The 24,853-nt window shown below is 36.3% G+C and overlaps 1 protein-coding gene across 6 annotated transcripts in view; it reads left to right on the forward strand.

Annotated features, from left to right (window-relative positions):
* Positions 1 to 24,853, forward strand: part of RANBP17 (RAN binding protein 17) — a 436,622-nt gene that overhangs the window by 280,718 nt on the left and 131,051 nt on the right. For 5 of the 6 annotated variants that reach the window (XM_005558506.5, XM_045394505.3, XM_065547047.2 and 2 more), the window contains 2 exons: positions 18,284 to 18,357; positions 19,377 to 19,457. In XM_005558506.5, coding sequence (XP_005558563.3) covers positions 18,284 to 18,357; positions 19,377 to 19,457 — 155 coding nt within the window. The remainder of the gene's footprint in view (positions 1 to 18,283; positions 18,358 to 19,376; positions 19,458 to 24,853) is intronic. The other variant, XM_045394506.3, reaches the window with a different exon arrangement.

A 24,853-nucleotide genomic window follows, 5' to 3' on the forward strand; every position in this document is an offset into this window, starting at 1 on the left:
ACTCTGTCTCAAAAAAAAAGGGGAGGGGGGCAGAAAGATAAAAGCTTTACCCCTCTGACTCTGAACTATCATGCGCAATGTAGTCAGACAAATCTTAAACGTCACTCTTGTCATAGGGTTCTTCCCACTTGAAAATCTCCCTGTTGGTGGGGTGCGGTGGCTCACGCCTGCAATCCGAGGCTGAGGCGGGTGCATCACAAAGTCAGGAGATCGAGACCATCCTGGCTAACATGGTGAAAACCCCGTCTCTACTAAAAATACAAAAAATTAGCCGGGCACAGTGGCAGGTGCCTGTAGTCCCAGCTACTCGGGAAGCTGAGGCAGGAGAATGGCGTGAACCCGGGAGGCGGAGCTTGCAGTGAGCAGAGATTGCGCCACTGTACTCCAGCCTGGGTGACAGAGAGAAACTCTGTCTCAAAAAAAAAAAAAGTCTCCCTGTTGCCCATGACATCAAACCAGTACTCTGGCTTTTAAGGTTCTCCATAATCTAGCTCCATCTACTGTCCAGTTTTTAGTTTCCACAGCTCCCCTCAGTCATGCTGACTCCCATTTTTAACTTGGGTCATACTGTTCCCTTCCTCCTTCTGCCCACACTCATATGATCCCCATCCTTTAAAATTCTATTTAGTCATACACACTTATAGTTTTTAGTATCTGGATCATACTTGCTGTTAAAACTTGGTAATGGCAGTGCTCGCACTCATTTATTGTTTATTATATACCAGTCACTATGATGATAAACCTTTTACATGCATTATATCTTATAAGTCTCAATCTTATGACGAAGGTGTCATTAACCTCATTTCTGTAGTAGAGTAACTCAACTAAGAGTACATAGGTAGGAAGTGGCATTCACAAGATTTGACCTTAGCTCCTTCAAACTCTAAATCCATTAAATGATGAAGTATAATTCCTGATCTTGCTCCTAGAGCATTTTATGCTCTGTGTCCTTGTTCTCTTGACAAGGTTTGAGATTCTTGAGGAAAGGGGCAATGTCTATACATATATCTGTCACACAACTAGGACAGTGCCAGATTATCACCTATTTTCTCATTGATTGATTGGATATCGATTAGTTAGAGTGAGATGGTCAGATTTTATGGTGACAGAAGGAGAGAAATTTTATTCTGATCCTAGTCATATTTCTGAAGTAGATGTTGTTAATTAGAGCAGCATCTTATTAGGAAACAGTGGGTTGGAACCAGCCAGTGTTTAGTTTTTAAGAATTGTACATTAGAAAAAGATTTATAGAGAGTCTGTAAGAACGTTCTTTTTGGCTATATTAGTGGCACTCTTTTTTTTTCTTTCATTTATTATACAAATACTTATCATTACAAATCTGTTTATTTATTATATGCTAAACAGTGGAACACAGTATTGCCTAGGGAAAGATACTCCTGCCGTCATAGACTGGCGGAGAACACAAAGTTAATAGGTAATCGTTGTTCAATCTAATGAGGCCCACGGCTGATACGCAGAACACTGGGAACATGTTGAGAGATAACTGATGAAATCTTGGGGAAGACAGGGGAAGACTGACACCCGGGGGGTGCTTGGGTTTCTTTTAGTGTCATTCACTTCTGCATATAACATAAACAGGTAAGTGAGATAGGACCACGAGTTGCATATTGGTACAAAAAGAGAACAGAAGTGTTCACCTTCACGTTTTCCACTTTTCCATTCAAGATTGCAAACAGGCTGAGCACAGTGGCTCACGCCTGTAATCCCACAATTGTGGGAGGCGGATTACCTGAGGTCAGGAGTTCAAGACCAGCCTGACCAACATGGAGAAACCCCATCTCTACTAAAAATACAAAATTAGCCGGGCATGGTGGCACATGCCTGTAATCCCAGCCATTCGGGAGGCTGAGGCAGGAGAATTGCCTGAACCCGGGAGGCGGAGGTTGCGGTGAGCCAAGATCACGCCACTGCACCGCAGCCTGGGCAGCAAGAGCAAAACTCCATCTCAAAAAAAAAAAAAAAATTGCAAACAAGACCAAGAAATCTAAATAACAGTTCACTTGAGATTTTTTTTTTTTTAACCAAATTAAGGGGGTTGAGGACAGAGTTAATATTCCATCTTTTCTAAGAAGATAATTAGTAAAACAAATGAATTTGACCTACTGCTCTCAGTTGGCACCAAGAACTACCTACTATTTCCACTGTCTGATAAGTGCCAAGATTATTTTATGTGCAAGTCAAGTTTTGTCTTTTTTGTTTTGTTTTTTCTGAGACGGAGTCTCGCTCTGTCACCTAGGCTGTAGTGCAGTGGCGTGATCTCAGCTCACTGCAAGCTCCACCTCCCGAGTTCACACCATTCTCCTGCCTCAGCCTCCCGAGTAGCTGAGATTACAGGCACGCACCACCACGCCCAGCTAATTTTTTTGTATTTTTTGTAGAGATGGGGTTTCCCCACGTCAACCAAGCTGGTCTTGAACTTCTGACCTCAAATGATCTGCCCACCTCGGCCTCCCAAAATGCTGGGGTTACAGATGTGAGCTACCATTCCCAGCCAACATTATTTTATGTGTATTGAATGAAATAGCACTTAATATGGTGTTTAATTGGATTTACTAGAACAAATGTCAGTGAATACATGTTTTTCCCTAGCAGCTAAGAAGCAGCATTGTCAAACAGTGAAAACAGGAAGTTGGGGAAACCATTCTACTGTATAACCTTGAGAAATCTAACCACTATTTGATTTTGCCATCTAATATAGAGTTAGGCCGGGCGCAGTGGCTCACGCCTGTAATCCCTGCACTTTGGGAGGCTGAGGCACGTGGATCACCTGAGGTCAGGAATTTTGAGACCAGCCTGGCCAACATGATGAAACCCTGTCTCTAGTAAAAATACAAAAAATTATCCGTGCGTGGTGTCGGGCACCTGTAATCCCAGCTACTCAGGAGGCTGAGGCAGGAGAATGGCTTGAACCCGGGAGGCAGAGGTTGCAGTGAGCTGACATCATGCCACTGCACTCCAGCCTGAGCGACAGAGTGAGATTCCATCTAAAAACAAACAAACAAACAAAATATATATGGAGTTAATGATACCTAGCTGTGCCTATTTTGAATGTACATTCTTAGTGATGCAAGAGGGAGAATATAATTAGCCTTCCCCCAGTGAAAAAGAGGATAATCCAAGTAATTAAATATTTATAATAAAATTTTATGAATAAGATGTAAGAGGTAGAGAAAGTAGGACATTTTGCCAGTTATTTTTCTTGATCACTAATTGAGAATAATATCATTTAATATCAACTACAGTGTGGGGAAAGGCAATGATGATTTCAGCAAACGAGCGTTTACTATTAAAAAGAAGCAAAAATAGGCCGGGCGCGGTGGCTCAAGCCTGTAATTCCAGCACTTTGGGAGGCCGAGGCGGGTGGATCACGAGGTCAGGAGATCGAGACTATCCTGGCTAACATGGTGAAACCCCGTCTCTACTAAAAATACAAAAAACTAGCCGGGCGTGGTGGCGGGCGCCTGTAGTCTCAGCTACTTGGGAGGCTGAGGCGGGAGAATGGCGTGAACGCGGGAGGCGGAGCTTGCAGTGAGCCGAGATCGCGCCACTGCACTCCAGCCTGGGAGACACAGCGAGACTCCGTCTCAAAAAAATAAATAAATAAATAAAAGAAGCAAAAATAAGTTATGAAATATAGCAGAATTCTCCACATACATTGATATATGTTATACAATTATGATTTATGATGGTGATTCTCCTATAAATAATCTGTGAAAATGAAATAAACTTATTTCAGTGAACTCTTCAAAAAATATATCTCCCACATATTCCTAATCAACTTGATTTCAAAAGAAAGGAGAAAAAGTAGATTTGAATGGAGAAATCGAGTGCTACAGGATATAAAGTTTTCATTCATCTGTATAGTGAATTGTCATCTTGAAGTAAAGATGAAATGAAACAAAGTTGTTTGTGCTTCAAACATTGAAGCACTGTTCATGCATAATTAGCGAAGCTGAAATTTTGTAAGTATGAATCACACACAAAAGAGCCACCGCTATAATAGCTATTACAGGAAATGGAGGAAATTAATAATAAAAGGCAATACACTACCTCATAAATATATTCTCATCATGATTGGAGCATGAAAGCATTAAGAAAATACCCTGATTAATTTAACAATTTAATCCTGTAAATTGGAGTATAGTTATATCGGAATTCATTTGTACATAGACAAACCAGAGACACAAAATAACTTACTTTCATTAAGATTTTAAAAGCAATTCTTATGAATATGTGAAGATAATATTCTTTTAAAAGAAAGATTATAAGCAGATGTTCCTTAATGTTTCTGAAATTACCTAGTTTCTGTATCTTTCTATAAGTACTATACTATATTCATTAAGAATCAGAATTGGTACATTCTGGGTTACATTCCAGCAATCTTACCTTCTATATAATTTATTTTAAGTAACTGCTAAAATTATGATTTTTAAAAGACTATGTGATACTAGGAACATAAATTAGAAGAAAAAGATACTTTCTTAGTTCTCAGTAATTGAGTAAAGTTTAATCCTGATTAGAGGATCCTTGAGTACCATTTTGATGCATGAAATAATTTATTTAAATGTTTTTAAAATAAATTTTGGAGCATTTTTATAAAGTGCAAATACATGAGTAGTTTTAGAACGGCTTTTATGTCGTATGAACATGTGTGGATCACTATATTTTTTTTTTCCTATTAGCTATTTGGTAAAAGTCCACAATTTGCCAAAATGGTTAATAGGACACAAATATAGACATTTCATATGATGTACCATGTAAATGTAAACCTTTGTAGTTACATGTTTTTGTAGCAAGAGAATTGTTTTAAAAGGCATGTAATTTATTAGCTATCGGTAGCTTCTTTATTGCCTTGCCGCGCTGCAGTAATAAATAAAAGAAAGTGAACTGATTTTACAAATGGCACACAAGGTGCACATTTTGTGGGAAAAAAAGTCTTTTTTTAAAGAATTGGCATTAAATCCTTTTTTTGTGATGACAAAGAGGCTAAGAGTGCAAACTGTATTTTCTGTTTATCGAAAACAGTCTTTTTTTCTCCGGGGCATTTTTCCCTATGATCATCAAGGGATTTCAAAAGCAATAAAGTGTGGAATCATTGTTCGACTTGAACAGTATTAAAACTTAGGTTTTAATTTCAGTGAAGTAATAAGATTTGAACCTGTCTCACATTACAGCACTGTAAGGCATTTAGCAATTGTATTTTAAAGGAGGTTTTTAAAATGCAGCTCACTTGTAAGCTAACTGTCTGTCAGTAATTAATAGTTTTTCTTCAGCATTGGCTGTTGTGATCAGACCAAGAAATATCTGGGTTTTTAGTAACACATTATGATAATTGTGAATGTTTATTCCTAATTAGTCTAAATGTCTAATAATTTTCAGCTTGCTTCTCTGGCTGTTTTAAAAGAAAACAGAGGGTGATGTTTAAAGCTACAGTGTGTCTTTGGCCTTTTAAAAATATGAATGTACATGTGCATGTATATTTCAGTAAGTTTTACATCCAGCAAGATTATGTCAGTTGACTCATTCATTAACGAAGTATTTTATTCTTCAGTATCATTTCCTAGTTTTTGATATTACTTCATTTATATAGGGATTGCCAAATAAGATACTGTATGTAAAGCTAAACCCAAACTGATGATCTGGACTCTTCAGCAATGAACATTGAAACTTGTCATTACTTCTTAAAAAGGGCTTTAAAATATGAGCATTTCTACTAAAACAATGTGGCAACATATTTGCTGATGAAAGATTGTATTTACCATTTTGAATTGCTTTAGGAAATAATTGCCTCTACAAAAGGAAACATCTGTATGATAGCACATGGTTAAAGCTGCCATCAATTTTTAACATTTGAGGGTTGAGCTATGACCTTTTATGATGACTGTGAACAGTAACTGCATCCATTAGCCATAAGTTTTGTTTCTTTATTTTAGTAGATGGTCTAGACTGTAAATATTAGAGAATCTAAAATAAATCAACATATTATCCTAAGGATACAAAATGTAAGAGCTATTTGTGGTTGGGAACCTTTGACAGATAGTTTGGATGAAGCAGATGATTGCCTGCCTAGCGTATCTGGTCTCCATTGCTATGCCTGCAGGCAGTTTAGTGCTATGGTTGTATATTGATGTCAGGGTTAGTACTGAGTGGCTAGCAGTGACAGATGTCTATAATTACAGGCAATGCTTCCAGTATTTCTGAAAAGCCAGCCTATGTTGAACAATTATCTTATTTCTGCTTTGCCAAAGAGCATGTTCCAATTGCTAGTATTAGCAATGGTGAATATAGTGCTTTATCTGCTGCCTTGGGACAAATGTGAGAAAAGCACTTGGTTATAAAACATAAATGCAAAATATTTTTTCACATTTTAAATTAGTTAAGTTCAGTGTTTTCCTAATTTTTATCTCCCCATAATGTTTCTTTTGAAGGAGTCTTGAAATATAAAAGCACATTTGGCATACTTATTGGAATTTTGTTTTCCCCTAGGCCTTGTGTGGCTCCCCAGCGCCAGTATCCCTTGCTTTACTGAATAGATGTGTTTAAGCAAGTTGGCTTTGAAACAAGTTTCTCCTATGTGAATTGCATTTTCTGGTTGACACCCATTACAAAATTGGAAATGCATTTCCATGGAAAATCTCCTATGCCCAGTAAGTTTAGTTGGAAACTTTTTACAAGAAAAATTATAACATGATAGAAAATTGTGAAATGTACTAAACACCTTAGTACTGGTGGCTTTCCATTTGCTGAGAATTACAATTCTCAAGTTTGGTTGTAACCTTTTTTTTTTTTTTTTTTTTTTTAAGCCTTTTGCGCATTTATTGTCCATTTCTGTCTCTCAATTTTCATGGTCACTTCCTTCCATGCTCCCTCTTGGCCCACTTTTCTGACTCATTAGAAATATTCTCATGCTTGTTGATACCAGTTCTCAACTGCCCTTTTTATCTGGTCATTTGCTTTGATGAGCTGTGGGCTGTCATACCACACTTTCCAGCAGGTGCAGCTGCCTAACACATGGTACTCTCTAACCTTCCTAAAGATTAAGGTGTTGGGTATTAAAACATTATCCATGTTGAAAGATATGAATCCTGTATTTTCAGGTAATGTAGAATGAGAAATATCTAGAAAATATCATTTGAGAATACAGTTTATCTTCAACCTTAATCTAACCTGCAATGGGTGTCTACTTTGCATTTAACCACTTTGCTGAATTATTCATTATATTTTCTCATTTAGTCTTCTCAACAATGTTTTGTTTAATAGATATGAGTACCATTTTGCAGAAATGTGAAACAATTTGAGAATTAAAAGCCTGTTTAGTGGCAGACCCTTGGTTTCAACCAGATCATCTTACTCTGAACCCAATTTGCTTTTCACTGTATCACCTTGGCTGTGTATGTATTTAGGCATGAGTCCAGGAATGACCAGTTTCAGAGTGTGATGACTGATAATGCCAATATCGTAAGTTTCATCTCCATACTAGCTGTTTTATTTCCCAAGGAAAAGACTCATTTCTCTAACTGAAGATTGGATGTCTAGTCCTGGCTAGCCATCAGTCACAAAAGAACTAAGCTAGATCCTTGATATTTTATATGCTGCAGTAGGAGAAGCAACCTAGAACCCATAGTCTAGTGTCAGAGATCAGTAGTACTGTATTTATTTCTGAAAGGTAGCCCGTTTCTGTTCCTACTGGGAGAGAATGCCCTTTGGGAGCCCATCACCTAAGAGCTCTTAATAATTTGAAACTAATGATGGTGTTCTGGAATCCCGTGTCTGTGTACATTAATGTAGTAAAGAAAATTTGGGCTGAGCATGGTGGCTCACGCCTGTAATCCCAGCACTTTGGGAGGCCAAGGCAGGTGGATCACGAGGTCAGGAGATCAAGACCATCCTGGCTAACACAGTGAATCCCCGTCTCTACTAAAAAAATACAAAAACTTAGCCAGGCGTGGTGGCAGTCACCTGTGGTCCTAGCTACTCGGGAGGCTGAGGCGGGAGAATGGTGTGAACCCGGGAGGCAGAGCTTGTGGTGAGCCGGGATCACACCACTCCAGCCTGGGCAACAGAGCGAGACTCCATCTCAAAAAAAAAGAAGAGAAAATTTGGAGAATTGGATAGACCTATTGATCTGAATGGGGAAAACTTTGATAACTTATTGGACACGGTGATCATCTACTTAGTGAGTTGAAAACTTACCTTGGAGATAGAAAGCAGGAATTTGTGTTGACTCAAAAAATGAGGATGAAAGCTTTGAATCTGGCAATATAGGTGATGCAGATAAGTTATTGAGATAAAATAACAATCAAATACCACAGACCATTCTGTTTTCCTCCTGACTTTTTTTCTATCACTTTTCTTACTACTTTATTTCTTTGCAAGACTCAAAGACTAGACCCATCATTTAATATTAGAAGTTATGTTACCTTTCATTAAGGCCCTCTCCCCTCTAACTACTACTAAAGCTATTCACATACCCTAGAATATATGTCTATTTTCTAGTATCTAGTCCAGATAAAGGACAAAGAAAAGGGACATTCCAATAATAATAATAGGTAACACTTATGAAAATTTTACTATATACCAGGAATGTTATAGGTCCTTCACATAAATTAACCATTTTAATCTTCTCAAAAATTCCACAGATTAGGTACTACTCTCATCCTTTTTATATTTGAGGAAACTAAGATCTAAAGGGTAAGCAACTTGCTCAGAATTACTTAGTAAATGCCAGAATCTCACTAGTCTTGGGCTTCAGAATCTATTCGTAACCGTTAGACTACCTCCTGTTTTGTGGCACTATTCTTTGTAACCCTAGTTAAAAGATGTACTTTTGCCCATCAGAAGGTTAGTTTGCCTACTTAAATCATTCACCTCAGTTGCCACACTTGTATAATGAAAGTGCCTCATGGGAAACAATACTAAGAGATTCTTTTTTTTTTTTTTTTTTGAGGTGGAGTCTCACTCTTGTCACCCAGGCTGGAATGCAATAGAGCGATCTCAGCTCACTGCAACTTCTGCCTCCTGGGTTCAAGTGATCCTCCTGCCTCAGCCTCCAAAGTAGCTGTGATTACAGGCACATGCCACCACGCCCTGCTAATTTTTTGTATTTTTAGTAGAAGTGGGGTTTCACCATGTTGGCCAGGCTGGTCTGGAACTCAGGTGATCCACCTGCCTCAGCCTCCTGAAGTGCTGTGATTACAGGCGTGAGCCAGCACGCCCGGCTGAGATTCTTAAAAATCATTCTATCAAATATTATTTATGCTTTATTCTTTTTAGGGCTAGCTTTTAGTAATTGGTTTCTGGAATTATCTCATTGAAGCAAACCCACTGTCATTCATAAAACCACATCCAGAATTTGAACAGGACTTCACCATGTCTCCGCTCATGGGCTCCAGAATAAAATCAAAGTCCCAAGAATATTGTACGTAACAACCACAAAGATTGTCAGCCACTTTCTCCTTTTATTTGAGATTGAGGAGGCCTTTTGCTCTTATTTCTGGTGCCAGGTAGCAGGTCCCTTAACTTTGTGCTTTTTAGGTTGTACGCCTGAGGAGCGATGTACCAGAGTTCCAGAGAAGGCTTAGAAAATAGTTAAGGTGAGTTGGGTTGCTGGTTATGATGGTGAAGCAGCAATCTTTATGCTTGTCTCACTACAGCCTCAGATTCTTATTAGTAAAACAGGCATATGCACACAGTGATTAAGTGTAGGCATGCATTGTCTTAATTCCCTTTTTATGCACTATATAATTTTACAGTGTGCATATTTTACAGCCAAAGGTTTAGTAGTCCACTAATAAGCAGTATTAGCTGCAAAGCCTATATTTAATGTGGTTGCACAGTGCAAAAGCACCCTAGATTTCTTGATGCTAACATTGCTGAGTAACCAATTCTAATAAGTTATTAATACTTAAGAAAGTTTTATTTGGCTACATTGAATAGCATCTGTTATTGAACAGTGTCTAGAGCACATGTATCCCTTGTGCCAGAATGTGTTTCTGGCTGACACCTTTAGGAGGTACAGGGGATTAAACCAAATATTTCAATTCCCAGTTCCCCACCTCTACTATCACCCTCTCACAAATTTCATCCAGCATCAGCTTCTTTGCCCTAAAATCTAATCGTGTCATCTTATAAACTTGCTATTGCAAAGAATTATAAATATTCCTTTAAATGTCTGAAATGCTCTTTCAAACCATGGTCCCAAAATCCTCTACTAAAATCTAGCCTTCTTTCCAAGCATCTGGTGCCATAGCCATAGTTAGCTTCTTTTTGAATGGGCTTGGGGAGATAGTATATTTACCCAAGGCTTTACCATGGCTTTATCCATAGAAGACTAGTTTAACAGAAGCTTGGCCCCAGACATGGAGTGAGTTGGCAGCCGGCAGGAGCAAAGCTGTGTCAGGACAAATGTACACTCTCCATTTTCTCTGGTTGGCTTTCAGCTGGTTGCACCACAGGAGTCTTTCTGTGGACTGCATATCCTGTGACCAGTAACTGGTGCACTCAACCCAGGTCCCTCTTGGCTAGGGAAGGCCTGTCGGGAGGCATTAGGTTCATGCTGGTGGAGATCCTTAGTCAGTGGCTCCCTGAAGGAAAGGAAGGCAAACAGCCAGCTTCTGTTGAACAGGTGGTAGTTAGACCCTAGATCTGGTTGGGGGTGGGAGGGAAAGAATCTCTCCAAAATTACCAGCCTTGCTGGTTTTCACATTATACCTGTACTCTTTCTAATAAATTATTGTTTAGAAACTGACTCAAAAATATCTCTGGCAGCATCTGGAGTTTTCTAACTTTTCCACCTTCCTTAGCAGTTGGATTTGGGCCCAAGTTAGAAATGGAAACCCCACTGGGGTGCAAGCAAAAGAGGAAGCATGTTCTTAGCCATGCATCAGTGGAGGCCCCTACTGGGAGAGGGGATTATCACAAGGCAGCAGGCAGCCCTGCACCCCAGCCTGCTGAGTTCATGCTTTGTGCCACAGGATGTGGAGCGAAGGAAATGTGAGGCCAAAGTGGTCACTCCAAGTTTTCTTATACAATAGCTTATTCAAGCAGACTGGGAATGCCTCTTAAGAGATTTGTTAGGTACATGTGCCCTTAGCAAGATGGCCACCACAGATGGTGGGTTCAGATATTCTAATTGAAATAAATGTTTAACATTCAGATTTATTTTATACTTCCATAACCAGTTTTTCTTTATCAGATGCCGTTCTTTATTCAACTGAATGAGGCAAGCAGGATTATTCACCTTTTCCCACTTGGTTTCCAACATAAATTATGGTCTTAAAATTAAATTCTGGCAAAAGATTTTTCTGTCTGATTTCAGGCTTATATTTAGTGATGTTATTTTAAATGATATGGAAAAATTAGTCACCCAAGATTAATATGGATCTATTCAGTGTCACTAAGTTTGTGTATTTAATATACAGCAATGATGTTTGTACCATTAATTCTCTTGTTACGGTGATAAGTTAATTGTGATTATCATATTTTACCCTGCTTCAAATGTTAATGAAAGAGCTAAGTACCTTTAGTTCCAAATGGTTTAGATCCAAGTCATTAAATGCTCTATTCTTTCTTACACCTCTCTTTCTCCCTCCTCTACTAATGCCTTTCACATTGATGAGGTCTTTCTTATAGAAAGCACTGAATTGACCTCAAAGGCACTTGAAGCCTAAAACAAAAATATGAACGTTGATTTCTTATTCATGGTAAGTGATTTCATACTGTGTTCCTAAATTCTCTTCCTAAGGAACATTAATGCTTTCATTATATTGGATCCTTTCCAGTGACAGGTTTTGTTTTACCAATTTACAATCAGTTAAAAACCTTCATTAATAAGTCATTCCAATAGATTGAAACAATACTTGAAAATTCACAGTAATATTTGGGGGATCTTTTGTGTTACCACTTTTATATTACCTGATATGTTTTTGAGAATAAATTGGTTCACAGAAGGTTTGTCGTCCAATGGCAAAATACTTTGTTGTTGGCTTCTACAGCACTGTTAATTTTCTGCATTGAGCCTGCTTAAACAATGTACTAAAGCTCTTTGAGAAGTTACAACATCTTAAACATTTATAGAAAGCCTAAGGGTATTAACTTACTGTAATTTTCTGAAGATTCATTATCCAAAATCTTAATTCATTATAAAAACTCTTTTGAAAACCTATAGAACCAGTGTTTTCTCTTATTTTCTTATTTGCACAGAATGAGAGATTCGTTGTTCTTTTTAATTTGTTTCATGCGGTGCTTTTGAGTGCATTTCATAGAGGGCTGTTATTGAATTTCTGTGACTGTCATTATATATCCATACAATCTTTAGGAACTAATATTCTTGGTTTCCCAGTTCTGTAATCTACTTCAAATTTAAAGATGGACATAATTAGTTTCCTCAGAGTTATAACCAGAATGTTAGAGACAGTGCTCCAGATACCCAAGACTATGGATTAGGATTGGAAAAAGAAATTTTAAGAATTATTACAGCACATGCTTTTTTTATTCTTTATTAAATTTACAACTCAAAATTATGTTGCTATTTGTAGTTTATGCCCTCATCTATTTTTCTTACCTAGTTCCCTTTTTAAAACCATATGTAAGATCTTTTAAGCTACTTGCAAATTCTACAGGCAACATTTGTCATTTGATGAGTTGAGAAGTTGGAACATGCATTGGCTCATTGAAGCATTAGGTACTATCCAAATGCTCTTTTCTTAAATGTATAAGAACCTTTGCAGTAAAATAAATACAGCTAAGAAAACAAACATATTAAAACAGTTTTTAAGAGCATACCTTCTCAAATCTGTGATAATGATAATTCCTTACATTTCTAATCACTTTCCATATTTCAGGAGCAAGAGAGATGAGTAACTGGTTAAAATGGGTAATTTTTCTAGCTTCTAAGACAATAACCATTGAGAAGTAGAAATAATTTGATTTTTGTATCGTGAAATTTTGAAGCAGTTCCTTTATGCCTTTAAACAAATGCAATTTCTGAGTTTGATTAGAAGGTGTTAATTGAACGTGTTTGTAAAGATTTAAGAGTTATGGATACAGATTATAAGATTTTGTTTATTTGTTTTAACCATCTTTATGCTGTGTGAAAATCTTAAAGGTAAGCACCTTCTGATTTTTCTGTTATTTTTCATGTGAAGAGCCTTCTCTTCAAAAGGTGTTAGCTGACCACTTTAGCACCTACTATGCAGAAGGGTCAATGAAAGGTTGTACAGGGAAATAGCATTTGTTAAGTAACTACTAAATGTCAAGCTCTGAGTTCAGGATCATCATTTAATCTAATCAAAAGCCTATAAAGTAGGTTTTTTTTTATTTTGAGATGGAGTCTCACTCTGCCACCCAGGCTGGAGTGCAGTGGCGCGATCTCGGCTCACTGCAACCTCCGCCTCCTGGGTTCAAACAATTTTCCTGTCTCTGCCTCCCGAGTAGCTGGGTTTACAAGTGCACACCACCACACTCGGCTAATTTTTTGCATTTTAGTTTGGGGTTTCACTGTGTTGCCCAGGCTGGTCTCGAACTCCTGAGCTCAGGCAATCCTCCCACCTCGGCCTCCCAAAGTGCTGGGATTACAGGCATGAGCCACCGCACCTGGCCTAAAGTAGGTATTATTATTATTATTACTGTTTTATAGGTGAGAAACCAAGATTCAGAGACCTTAAGAAACACCTAGTTAGAGGCAGATACAGAATTCAAATGCAGATGTTTTTGGGACCAAAGTCTATGCCTTTTCTATTTCGCTAAATTTATCATGACAGTGTTCTAAGACAATATACTACTGGAGATGTAAAGAGAAATAGACATTTCCCCTGCCTTCCAGGAGTACATGCTCAAAATAGTGGAGAAAACATATTCACATGGAAATTATTACTACAAAAATATCATATTCTATTATATGTCTTGAGAAGTGCCCATAAAAGGCTGGCAAGGTTTCAAATTAAGACTCTTCTTACTGAATCTACAGGGAGACCTTCTTTCAGAAATATTATTTAAGCATTAAAATCACATCTTTTAAAATGACAACATTTTACTAATGTTCATCCCAGATAAGTAGGATTTGGGGTATATTATTTTACAGGGGGAGAAACACATGCCTTTTATGGGTTGTTTTCCTTTTGTTAAAGAATCATACATGAAATGGGATTGGCCAAAATGTACATTTTAACCCTATATTCTTTTTATTCATTTAAGAAATATTATTGAGTAGTAGGCATGTGAGATTTAAGAAACTCAGAGCATCATTTCTGTTCTCAGGGAGCTTACAGTCTATTATGCAGCCTTATTATGAAATGCAGAAGAAGGAAAGAAGGGAGGAGGGCTCAGATAGGCGAAAGCTTGGTTACAGATTGTTCATCTCTGGCTATATAAAACACATAACCAAAGGCGTAACCATATATTCAGTGTCATTGTACTGGCCATCCTTCTCTGAAGGATGACCACACAGATCGATTTAGTCTCTTATTTCTTAGATTTTGACTCATTTTTCATTGTGATGAGATTGTCTTAATAGATTCTGAAATAAGAGACAAGGAATCTGTGGACTGAAAGTGAGTTTTGTTTTGTTTTGTTTTGTTTCCTTTTCTTGCATTCCTATGTAACTCCTATATACTTCCTTAAAATAGATATTGCAATATGATTTCTTCTTGGTGTCATAAAAATTATTTCGGGTGAAATGATAAAAGTTGTAGAAAGTGTTAAAAACTCTAAATACTGTGTTAGAAGATTTTTCTGTAGAAGACTTTCATTGACCTGTGCTTGATAATAAACAATTTTGTAGGTATTTCCTAACTGAACAAATTACTTCTCACTCCCAAATTATCCATGTTTAAAAGGGATAATTAAATTTCAAATGTTTGGAGACATTTTTATGTTTTCTGCATGTTATCTGAATGATAAGGTACCTTGGAAAATGAGAAACAGTCTTTTAAAAGAAACGCTGTAATCATACATTGATTTTAAATGACCCTGTCACACGTGAAAACAAATCAGATTGTTGCTCTTAATGAGCTTTTCAATTTACTATTCAGTAGATCAGATAAGTGGATTTAAGAGGTAATGATCCTGTTTAGTACTCAAGCTTAACTGTCAGATCCTAGTAGTGGAGAGAAATCCCCAAGGACAAAAGCGTTGACACAGTTCTAGATGGGATAATGGGAATCAAAGCTAATGGATGATAAAAGGAATGGTGCAAGTTACAAGGATAATTGTGGATTAAAGCACTGCCATGTGTCAATGTTGACTGTTTTTCTAGTATATTATTGGGTCAGATCTGATGCTTTGAGAAACTGTTTTGACAGCAGAACGCAACAGACCTGCCTGCCTAGCTTCCTCCTCTTTTGAATGCCAGGGACATGATAGGAAAACTTCCTTAGGACCCATTGAATTAGAAAGCACATTTTTTAATGTTAAAATGTTCGAAATGTTTAAAATCACATTTTAAAATAAATAATAAAATGATTAAAACAAAAATTATATTATTTCTGAGTTTTGCCATAAAAATAGGCATTTATAATGTCTTGAAAATGTAAAATTTGATTTTACAAAAGTCCACCATAGTTATGTTATCAAAAACAAGAAAATTAACCAGTAAAGATATAAATACAATAAGAAGAAAATAAGTGATTTGAGATAATGCCATGACCACATGCTTTCCAAAACCAGTATGTCATGGGATTTATTATTAATTTCATTTATCTATAAAAATGATCCTGTATACCATCAAAGAATTTGTGCTTTGAGTTGTAGTTTAAACATACTCATTCATACTTTCATCTTTGTTAAACAAACGTGCCTTTTAAATTCCAGTCAGAGTTAAGGGCACACAGTCTCTGGCCCTGGAACTGAGCAAGTGGGTAAAGCAGGGCACACAGTAGGGTGTCTGATCCCTACTGTTAGTTGATTTTATAAAACTGGGCTTATTTTAAGGATTGCTTTTGACAAGGGTGCCACTAAAATAAAATTAAAGACAATTGCTATAATCAGTTACTAAATATTCAAGCTGTTCTCTCTAGCCACTTTTCTTTTTCTGTTGTAATTTATGATTCTGTGTATTTTGTCCATAGAATCCAATATATGCTTAATGGGAAAAGTCATTTTTCTTTCTTTGTGTAATATTCACATTATAAAATAGTCCTAGTAGATCCAGACCGTGTCTTTTGCCGCTGCACATTAAAAACACATCGTATTCACTTGACAAATATTGCCTTAGGTGCGATATTAGGGACACAGAGAATAAGGCATAGTGTCACCCCTCAAGAAGCACTCAGTGTAATGAGGGAAATTGACATTCAGACAGTTACAGTGTGAAAAGTGCCATGATAGAGGAGTGGACTAGATGTTGTGGGAACATAAAGGAGAGTTCAAATCACTGTGCCCAGGAAGGTTCAGAGGAGAGACTTTTGAATGAGTATGAGGGGAAAAAGAGGAAGAAGGCTGATTGAGGCAAAACGACCAGCACATGAACATATAAAAATCTGAAATTGCATGAGATGCCTCAATGATCCATCAGCATTTTATTGTGGCTTGAGGTTGAGGGAAATGTGGAAGATGAGGTAGGTTGAGGCCAAGTTGTCAAATGCTTTGTGTGCCATTAATCATGTGGATACCAGGTTTTCCAAGGGACCCAATATGTATACTTCTATATATGAGAGAGGTTTTGCATCGTGGTGAGCTCAGGGAAACTTTCCATTCTACATATCATTCTTCATTTGAGCCCTCTTTGTGCCTGAAGGTTTGTGATTATTGAGGATTGTTGGTAACTAACTTCTCTAGATTCTCTCTCCTTAGCTCCCTCTTTCCCCCAAACATCTTACAAGCAACAATGGTCACTTCAATCTAATAAGATATGAAGGCCTACTCTCATGGGCAAAGCCACAGACATATAATCATTGAAATGCTTTTCTGTAGGGCTCAGAAGTTAGTAGGTAAGGCAGCAGGAATTTGATTCTCAATCTCTCTCTCTCTCTCTCTCTCTCTCTCTCTCTCCCCTCCCCCAGCTTCTCCCCACCATTCAGCCCCTCCTTCCATCACCCTTTACACCTAACCCCTCCTTCTCTCCCTCTTTTTCTCTCCCTCTGATTGACTCCATCAGCCTGAGGAGAAGCCTTCCAGACACAGGACTCAGGTTGAAAGTCTGGAACACAACCTGATGGTTCAAATGGTGTTTAAAATCCAGAAAAGAAATTTCTACAATGGCAGCTTTCCTCCCCTTTATGACCGTATAGCTCTGGGTGATTTGTGTTGCCCCTGTGATTTTTATCTTACCTTCGTGACCTATGGCGGTGTATCAAATTGGTTTTCAGATACTAAAAAAAAACAAAAGACAGAGGGAGTAGAAGCTATGTTGCTGTACGTAAGAAATAGGCAGATTAGGAGAAAGTGAGAGAACACAATCACAGAGGATCAAATCACAGAAGAGAAATCCCATACAGCTGGTGTCTGGCAGGGATAACCTGGAATCACACCAGAGCATCAGGGAGTATGGAGGTGTCAACCCACCTCTCAGCTTTGCCAGGCTAGTAAGGAGTATAAGTGGCATTTTCCCACTTGAAGTGGGATATGTGTTTATAAGCTCAATGTGGCTTGGATTGAGACTGAAATGTTGCACCCCAAACTCTGCAACCAACACTCCCTAATTGGAAGCTTAGTGGATTCCCAGGCCCTGATGTTTTCAACAGAGAATCCCTGAGCTTGGGATTTCAGTGTCAGCATGAAAAGTAAGACCTACCTGTATATTTGGGGAAGCTTAATTAGGTAATATTTGAGGAGAATTTCTCTTAAGTTCTTTAACTTCCTTTGATTTTTTAAAATCCTTATTTTTATAACTGCCTTAAATAATCCTGAAATGGTTAATATTTTACTGAAATCTAGAATAGGTGGAAAATTTTTAAGTGTTGGAGCCTTTTGTTGAAGTACTCTACTTTCCAGCCCTTTGCATACTTACTCCTGTCTTCTAGAAAGGGGTGGTCTACCACTTTGAGAAAAAAAAAAATGTATGTAGTGTGGTGGGAGTAAAATGGATATATGGGTGTGTTTGTGTGTGAGCGTTTATATATTTCAAAATAGGAACGGTCTGGAGGAAAAAGTTAGCAAATTTTAAAATTATAAGATTCTTTTTAAAAAATTCATTTGCTCCCCCACCCACTCCCTACTTCAATGTGGATACAATAGTGCATTAAATCTTATGTTTGTTCAATTTGAATAGTCTTTTGAAAATATATGTTAATAATAAAGCTTTTAACAATGAAGTGTTTTAATGCAGGTATATGCTCGTATGTCAGAAGTCTTAGGAATAACAGATGACAACCACGTTCTAGAAACATTCGTGACAAAAATGTGAGTTCTTGTTTTGGTCTTTGATTTTTCTTTTGTTGTTGTTTTAAATGTAATAGATCTTTTTACTGTATTTAAATCTTTTTATATATTAGTTTTTTAAATAAAAGACCTAAAATTATGCTTTAATTGTTAGAATATTAGCATTGTTCTTAACTGAAACTTAATTTCACATATTGAAAACTCACCATCCAAAGGACATTGTAATTGGTCAAGTTTCCATACAACTGGAGTGTGCAGCATCAGATGATGATTTTAAAAGTTTTACAGACCTTGACTCTTCAGATCAATTGGGCAACATTTTTTTTTAATTTAAAAAGAAAAACACCTGTATATTTGATTTGAAAGACCACATGAAGAGATTATTGCAAACTGAAATCATTGAAAGAGGTCTGATAGGGCATTCATTAGTTCTAAGAGAAACCTATGTCTGGCAGAGTCATATTCATGGAAACTGTCCTTATGTTGAACTTATAATATTAGCAGAATAAACTAGTTTCTAGTCACAGACATAACTTTGTACCCATAGCCAAACTTGTATGCCTCCACCTGGCACCCCGCTTTATCTGTGTAACAGACAAACAACACTGTCTTGATTGCAGAGAACAAAGTTAGATAAACAGTTATGATCATAAGAAGTGAGTTTTGGAGCCACAGATTGATGGTTCATTATTTGGCAGTAACAGTGAGCCTCTATTTGGCTTTCTTTGTGACTCCTGCTTTTCCTCCCTATGTTTTGGGTACAAACTTGATGTTTTCTGGTGAAACACTTAGACAACTTTTTAATTTACAAAACTAAATATATAGAATTATACACCATTTGGAGTGCAGTATTTATTGTAGATCGCATATAATTTTGAATATGCTATAGAAAGAATAGAAAATGTTTTTGAGCCTGTTTTTCACTTTCAAAATATTTGTGACTTAGGTCATCAAACTTTCATAAATTTATGTATATTCTCTGATTCTCCCTAGACAAGCAAATAACTTACTTATAATTAAAGACTTTTTTTCATATTTAGTGTTACAAACCTTAAATACTGGGGAAGATGTGAGCCTGTAATTTCAAGGACTCTTCAGTTCCTAAATGACCTTTCTGTTGGATATCCTTTTCACTGTATATCTAACATTATGTATAAACAACCTAGCAAATGTATTTAATTTACCAGGTATTTTTCTTGTTTATAACTTTTGCAATTTTTTTAAATAAAAAGTTCTTTCATTTATTCTTATCTGTAAATGCATGTTTTTTGAAAGGTTTTAATTAGCTGTATACTATGAAGCATTTAGTCAGAATCACTGTTGAATTTATATGGATGTATAGATTCCTAAGTAGTTACAGTTATATTTATACTCACCTAGGCTAATAAATGGTTATATAAGAAAGTATGCAACCACATATATTTTAGTTCATGCTTTTTTGTATTTGTCAGAAATTCATGTCCTAAAGGAAAGTATGTAACTTAATTTTAAGGAGGTCAAAGTATTCTAAAAATATTACCTTAGAAAAACTGCATTCCTATGAGTAAATGTATCTGTAATATTCTTCAGTTGAAAAGAACATCATTTTCATTAGTTCAAAGGCACAGTAGAGTAATACAAAGAAAATGATAAGCTTTTGACCATTTCTTTGATTATTGCCCCCACCAAATCAACATCAAATCTAATCTAAAATAAGATTTCCCATTATACATTAAATGTTTAGATTTCTCTGTCTGGCAGGTTTTTAAAATTCTAAAACCAAGAATCTTCTTCCTAAATTATAGTTGACAGTATTGTCATATTTCTAAAAACTAGAAAGAATCATGTAGATTGTCTTTTCTATGTTAGCTATCAAATATATAGGACTTGTGAAAGATAAGTGTTGGATTAGTTAATCACTAAGATTAGCTGATCTTTTAATATGACGACAGATTCTGAAAATGGTGGCATTGGATAGAAACCTTTAATGCAGGTTCATTCCAGGAATATGTTTATGTTAGTTAAGTTTAAAATTGTATTCCTTGGTAAACCATAAAAGATTTCCAAAGTATTAGACACCCACTTTTGTGCTGGAATTTAATATGCAACTTTTTATTGGAAAATAATCGTCCTTGTCTGGCAAAATCCACCATGCAATATTTCTGTTAGTAGGTATAATGCAATAAAGACAGGGAGGGCTATTTATCACTACAAATTTTGAGGATTTCAGGATTCTTTTTATTATTTTAATATATTTCTTTGATATTAAATCAGAAAAATGATAAATTACACCTGTCCAGGCTGTTTTTCCTTTTTACTGGAAAGTGATGTACAACCCAATTCCAATGGTCATTTGGCTTTTTAAGATATGTATTTTTTCTTATTAAAAAAAAACTCAACCCATATTTTTTTCTAATAATAATGCTGAAATACTCTTTATTTCTAACATATGAAGTGGTTTATAAGTACTTCCTAGTATTGCAAACTCTGGCCTTTTCACAATGAATTACTTTGAGAGCATATTATCTGCAAAGAAGCCTCAGTTATTTTATAGCATATATCTATTGTTTAGATTTACCCTATTTTTTAGGTTGAAATTGATATTTAGTATAAAATTAATTTGATTTTATTCTTTTAGTTTAATTTGCATAATGCCTAATTTATTTGTGTCTGCTATTTAAGATCTTTTTTCTATCCTATTAAACCTGTTATATATTCTTTAATTCAAATAGTATAGCCTTTTATTTTACATGCTGTTTATTGCTTTTGAGTACTTCTTGAAGTAAATAAAAAATCATATTTTCAGAAAACTTACTAGATAAAAGTTTAAAAGCGATAATATTTTAAACCAGGGTATAGGAATGATTTCAACATGAGTACATTGATTTATATTTTTTAGCAATTATTTCAGGTTTGCATATTTAGAAATATATATTAGTTCAATTTGATTTCAGTGCTCAGTTATTTGAATTATAAATCATTATGTCCCTTCTAGCTGATCAGTCATGAAATATCTTTGAATTCATTTACATAATGGAATATGTGAGTGGTGTATCTGTTTTTAGTGCAGTTACTGGTTACCTAATGCATGTTTTGTTTTTCCAATCGATTTCTTTATTATAATGTGTTTTTCAATCTTGATTTTAAAGCAATATATTATTTCTGTATTGGGAATAAGATGACATTCTTCAGCAATAGAAACACTTATGCAAGATCAAAATCATCACCTATAGGCCCTTGTTAGTGGAAATCTGTTTATATATTAATATTCAAAATATTTTTATTTAAAATATTAGAAGTAAATGAAAAGCATGTTATCTCACTATGAGGTTTTTTAATGTTCTTTGTTTATAGTACATGTCTTCAGATACTTTTTGTTTTATTTTTTCTATTTTATCTGCTTCAGATGAACCTTACTCAGTGTTTATGGTGCTCAAAGCCAGTCTCTGAACTGTGGTGTTCTTTTATGTGACCACTTGTTAGAAATTGAAATCACAGAAGACCCCATTTTTAGGAAGTATTAAAAAGCCTTTGGTTGCCTTAAAGCAGTAGTCTCAGACTTTAGTGAGCATCAGAATGTGAGTGCTTTTTAAAACACAAAGTGTTAGGTCCCACTCCCCAGAGTTTCTCTTTCAGGAAGTGTTAGGCCTGGGCCTGAGAATTGTAGTTTTCACAAGCCTCTGGTTAAGTTGGTGGCTCCAGGACCATACTTTGAGAACCTCTGCCTTTAGGTAGTTAGAAAATGGAGCTGCATTGTATGTCCTGAGCAGAAAAGTCTGGTACTTCTGTCACAGACACTTTTTCATAGGACTTCGTAAGACCCACTAGACTCACATTTTTAGGGATAGTCTAGTTCCTAAATAACGATGCGGGGCGTAAATCCCCAGATTGTAACTGGGTCCCGAATTGTAACTGGGTGGCTGTTGTATTTTACCCCAAAATTACTGTTTGCCAAATTTGAAACTTTTCAAGTTGGTAAGACTGTTGTTATTTTAAAATCCAGTGACCTTTTTGACAGAAAGTTTATGTTTTCCCATCAGATTCATTACATGGGTATTTATAATAAATTTAGCAAATACATTTGAGTAACTGTTTAACATACTCTTTATATGTTCAAGACTAAAGTCCAAGAATTTCTGATTAAATAGCTTTTTTGAACAGGCACAGAGCTGAAATGGCTCTGTACAGAGCCAGCCCTCTGTGTTCTGTGTTCACGTTCAGTACTTGGGGATCTTTCCCTTCTTTGAAATGTTTCCTGGTCAGAAATTTTAGTTTCTGTCTAAATGGGAAAAGGGTGAGATTGTTCAAATGATTGGAACAAGGAAGCTTCTGGGAAAACTGGAGCGAGAATAACGGTCATACAGAGCAATCAAGTAAACTTATTTTAAATGCTGAAAACGGAGAACAGTATCACATTTTATCCAAAATTCTGTTTGTTTGTTAATCATTATTTCAAGTTTTTGTTCTTTTGAAAGATAATTGATCAGTATTTCTTCTGCAATTTATTGTTTACTCAAATTTGTAGCAGTTAACATGCTCCACTTGGGTTTCAGAAAGGAAATTTCATTCTCTATCAGGCCCTCTGTTGGTAGTTGGCCTTTATTACATAATCATCAAACATGGGAAAACTAAAAATATCTAGAGTGTGTCTGTGTGTGTGTGTGTGTGTGTGTGTGTGTGTGTGTGTGTGTGTGTGTGTGTTTTGAGGTCCTTTTTGTAATATACTTTAAGTTCTGGGATACATGTGCAGAACATAGAGGTTTGTTACATAGGTATACACGTGCCATGGTAGTTTGCTGCACCTATCAACCCATCATCTACATTAGGTATTTCTCCTAATGCTATCCCTCCCCTAGCCCCCCAACCCCCTAACAGGCCCCAGTGTGTGATGTTCCCCTCCCTGTGCCCATGTGTTCTCATTGTTCAACTCCCACTTACAAGTGAGAACATGTGGTATTTGGTTTTCTGTTCCTGTGTTAGTTTGCTGACAATGATGGTTTCCTGCTTCATCCATGTCCCTGCAAAGAACATTAACTCATCCTTTTTTATGGCTGCATAGTATTCCATGGTGTATATGTGGCACATTTTCTTTATCCAGTCTGTCATTGATGGGCATTTGGGTTGGTTCCAAGTCTTCACCATTGTAAATAATGCTGCAGTAAACATACGTGTGCATGTGTCTTTATAGTAGAATGATTTATCATCCTTTGGGTATATACCCAGTATTGGGATTGCTGGGTCAAATGGTATATCTGGTTCTAGATCCTTGAGGAATTGCCACGAGTGGTTGAACTAATTTATGCTCCCACCAACAGTGTAAAACATTCCTATTTCTCCACATCCTCTCCAGCATCTGTTGTTTCCTGACTTTTTAATGATCACTGATCATCAGAGTGAACAGGCAACCTAAAGAATGGGAGAAAATTTTTTTAATCTCTCCATCTGATAAAGGGCTAATATCCAGAATCTACAAGGAACTTAAACAAATTTACAAGAAAAGAACAACCCCATCAAAAAGTGGGTGATGGATATGAACAGACACTTCTCAAAAGAAGACATTTATCTTGCCAACAAACATATGAAATAAAGCTCATCATCATTGGTCACTAGAGAAATGCAAATCAAAACTACAATGAGTACCAATATCTAGCTTTTTAAAATCAGACTCTATAAGAGACTTCCACATTAGTTTTTGAGTTTATCCAAACTTTTTTTTTTTTTTTACCTTATTGATACTGTTAATGTCAACAGTTCTCAAGATTAATGACTTCTCCATGTTATTGCAAGGCCAGCTACATAATTTGCAGGGCCCACCTCAAAAAGAAGAATGTGGGGTTTCTTGTTCAAAAAATATTAAGAATTTCAAGACCTCAACAGCAAAGCATTAAACCATGAAGAGGCTCTTCTAGGCACAGGGTCCCCTATGCAAGTGTACAGCCCGCATGCCTATGGAGCTGGCTCTGGTTTTGTTTGGTATAAAGAAATAATTCCTTCCATTTGGCCTCAGACTGACTCTCTAAGATTGTCCCCTTAAGTTCCTGTATACCTGAATTTGGTGAATGTAAGTCCCATCCATATACATCATAAATCTATTTATCTACTAGTTTATTTCAGTCATTTTCATTTCTACAAGCCAAAGAATCTTTTTTCTTTCAAAGTCACTTGATGACCATGAAAATTTTATTTTTCACCCCTACCTTTCCCAGCTTCATTTGTCTTTCTTTTGCTTGCTTGTTTTAAGTACAATAATTAGAACTTCATCCTTATCTAGAGTTAACATTAGTAAGACTAAAATAGTGGTTTTTAAATTTAATTCCATACTCATCTTGAATCTTACTGGCCTCTTTCACAAATATTTATTAAGCATTTGCTAAGTACACGGCAAAAGGACAAATAAAACATAGACCCTGCCCTAATGGATTTTACATTCTGACAGAATTGACACTGATTCCAAACTTCCTTTTCTATATTTCTCCAAAGAGCTTAAAGTCAGTTGTTTTATTAATATAGTTTCTTTTTCTTCTGTTTAAATTTAACT

Source organism: Macaca fascicularis, chromosome 6 (genome assembly GCF_037993035.2).
Source record: "Macaca fascicularis isolate 582-1 chromosome 6, T2T-MFA8v1.1".
NCBI lineage: Eukaryota > Metazoa > Chordata > Mammalia > Primates > Cercopithecidae > Macaca > Macaca fascicularis.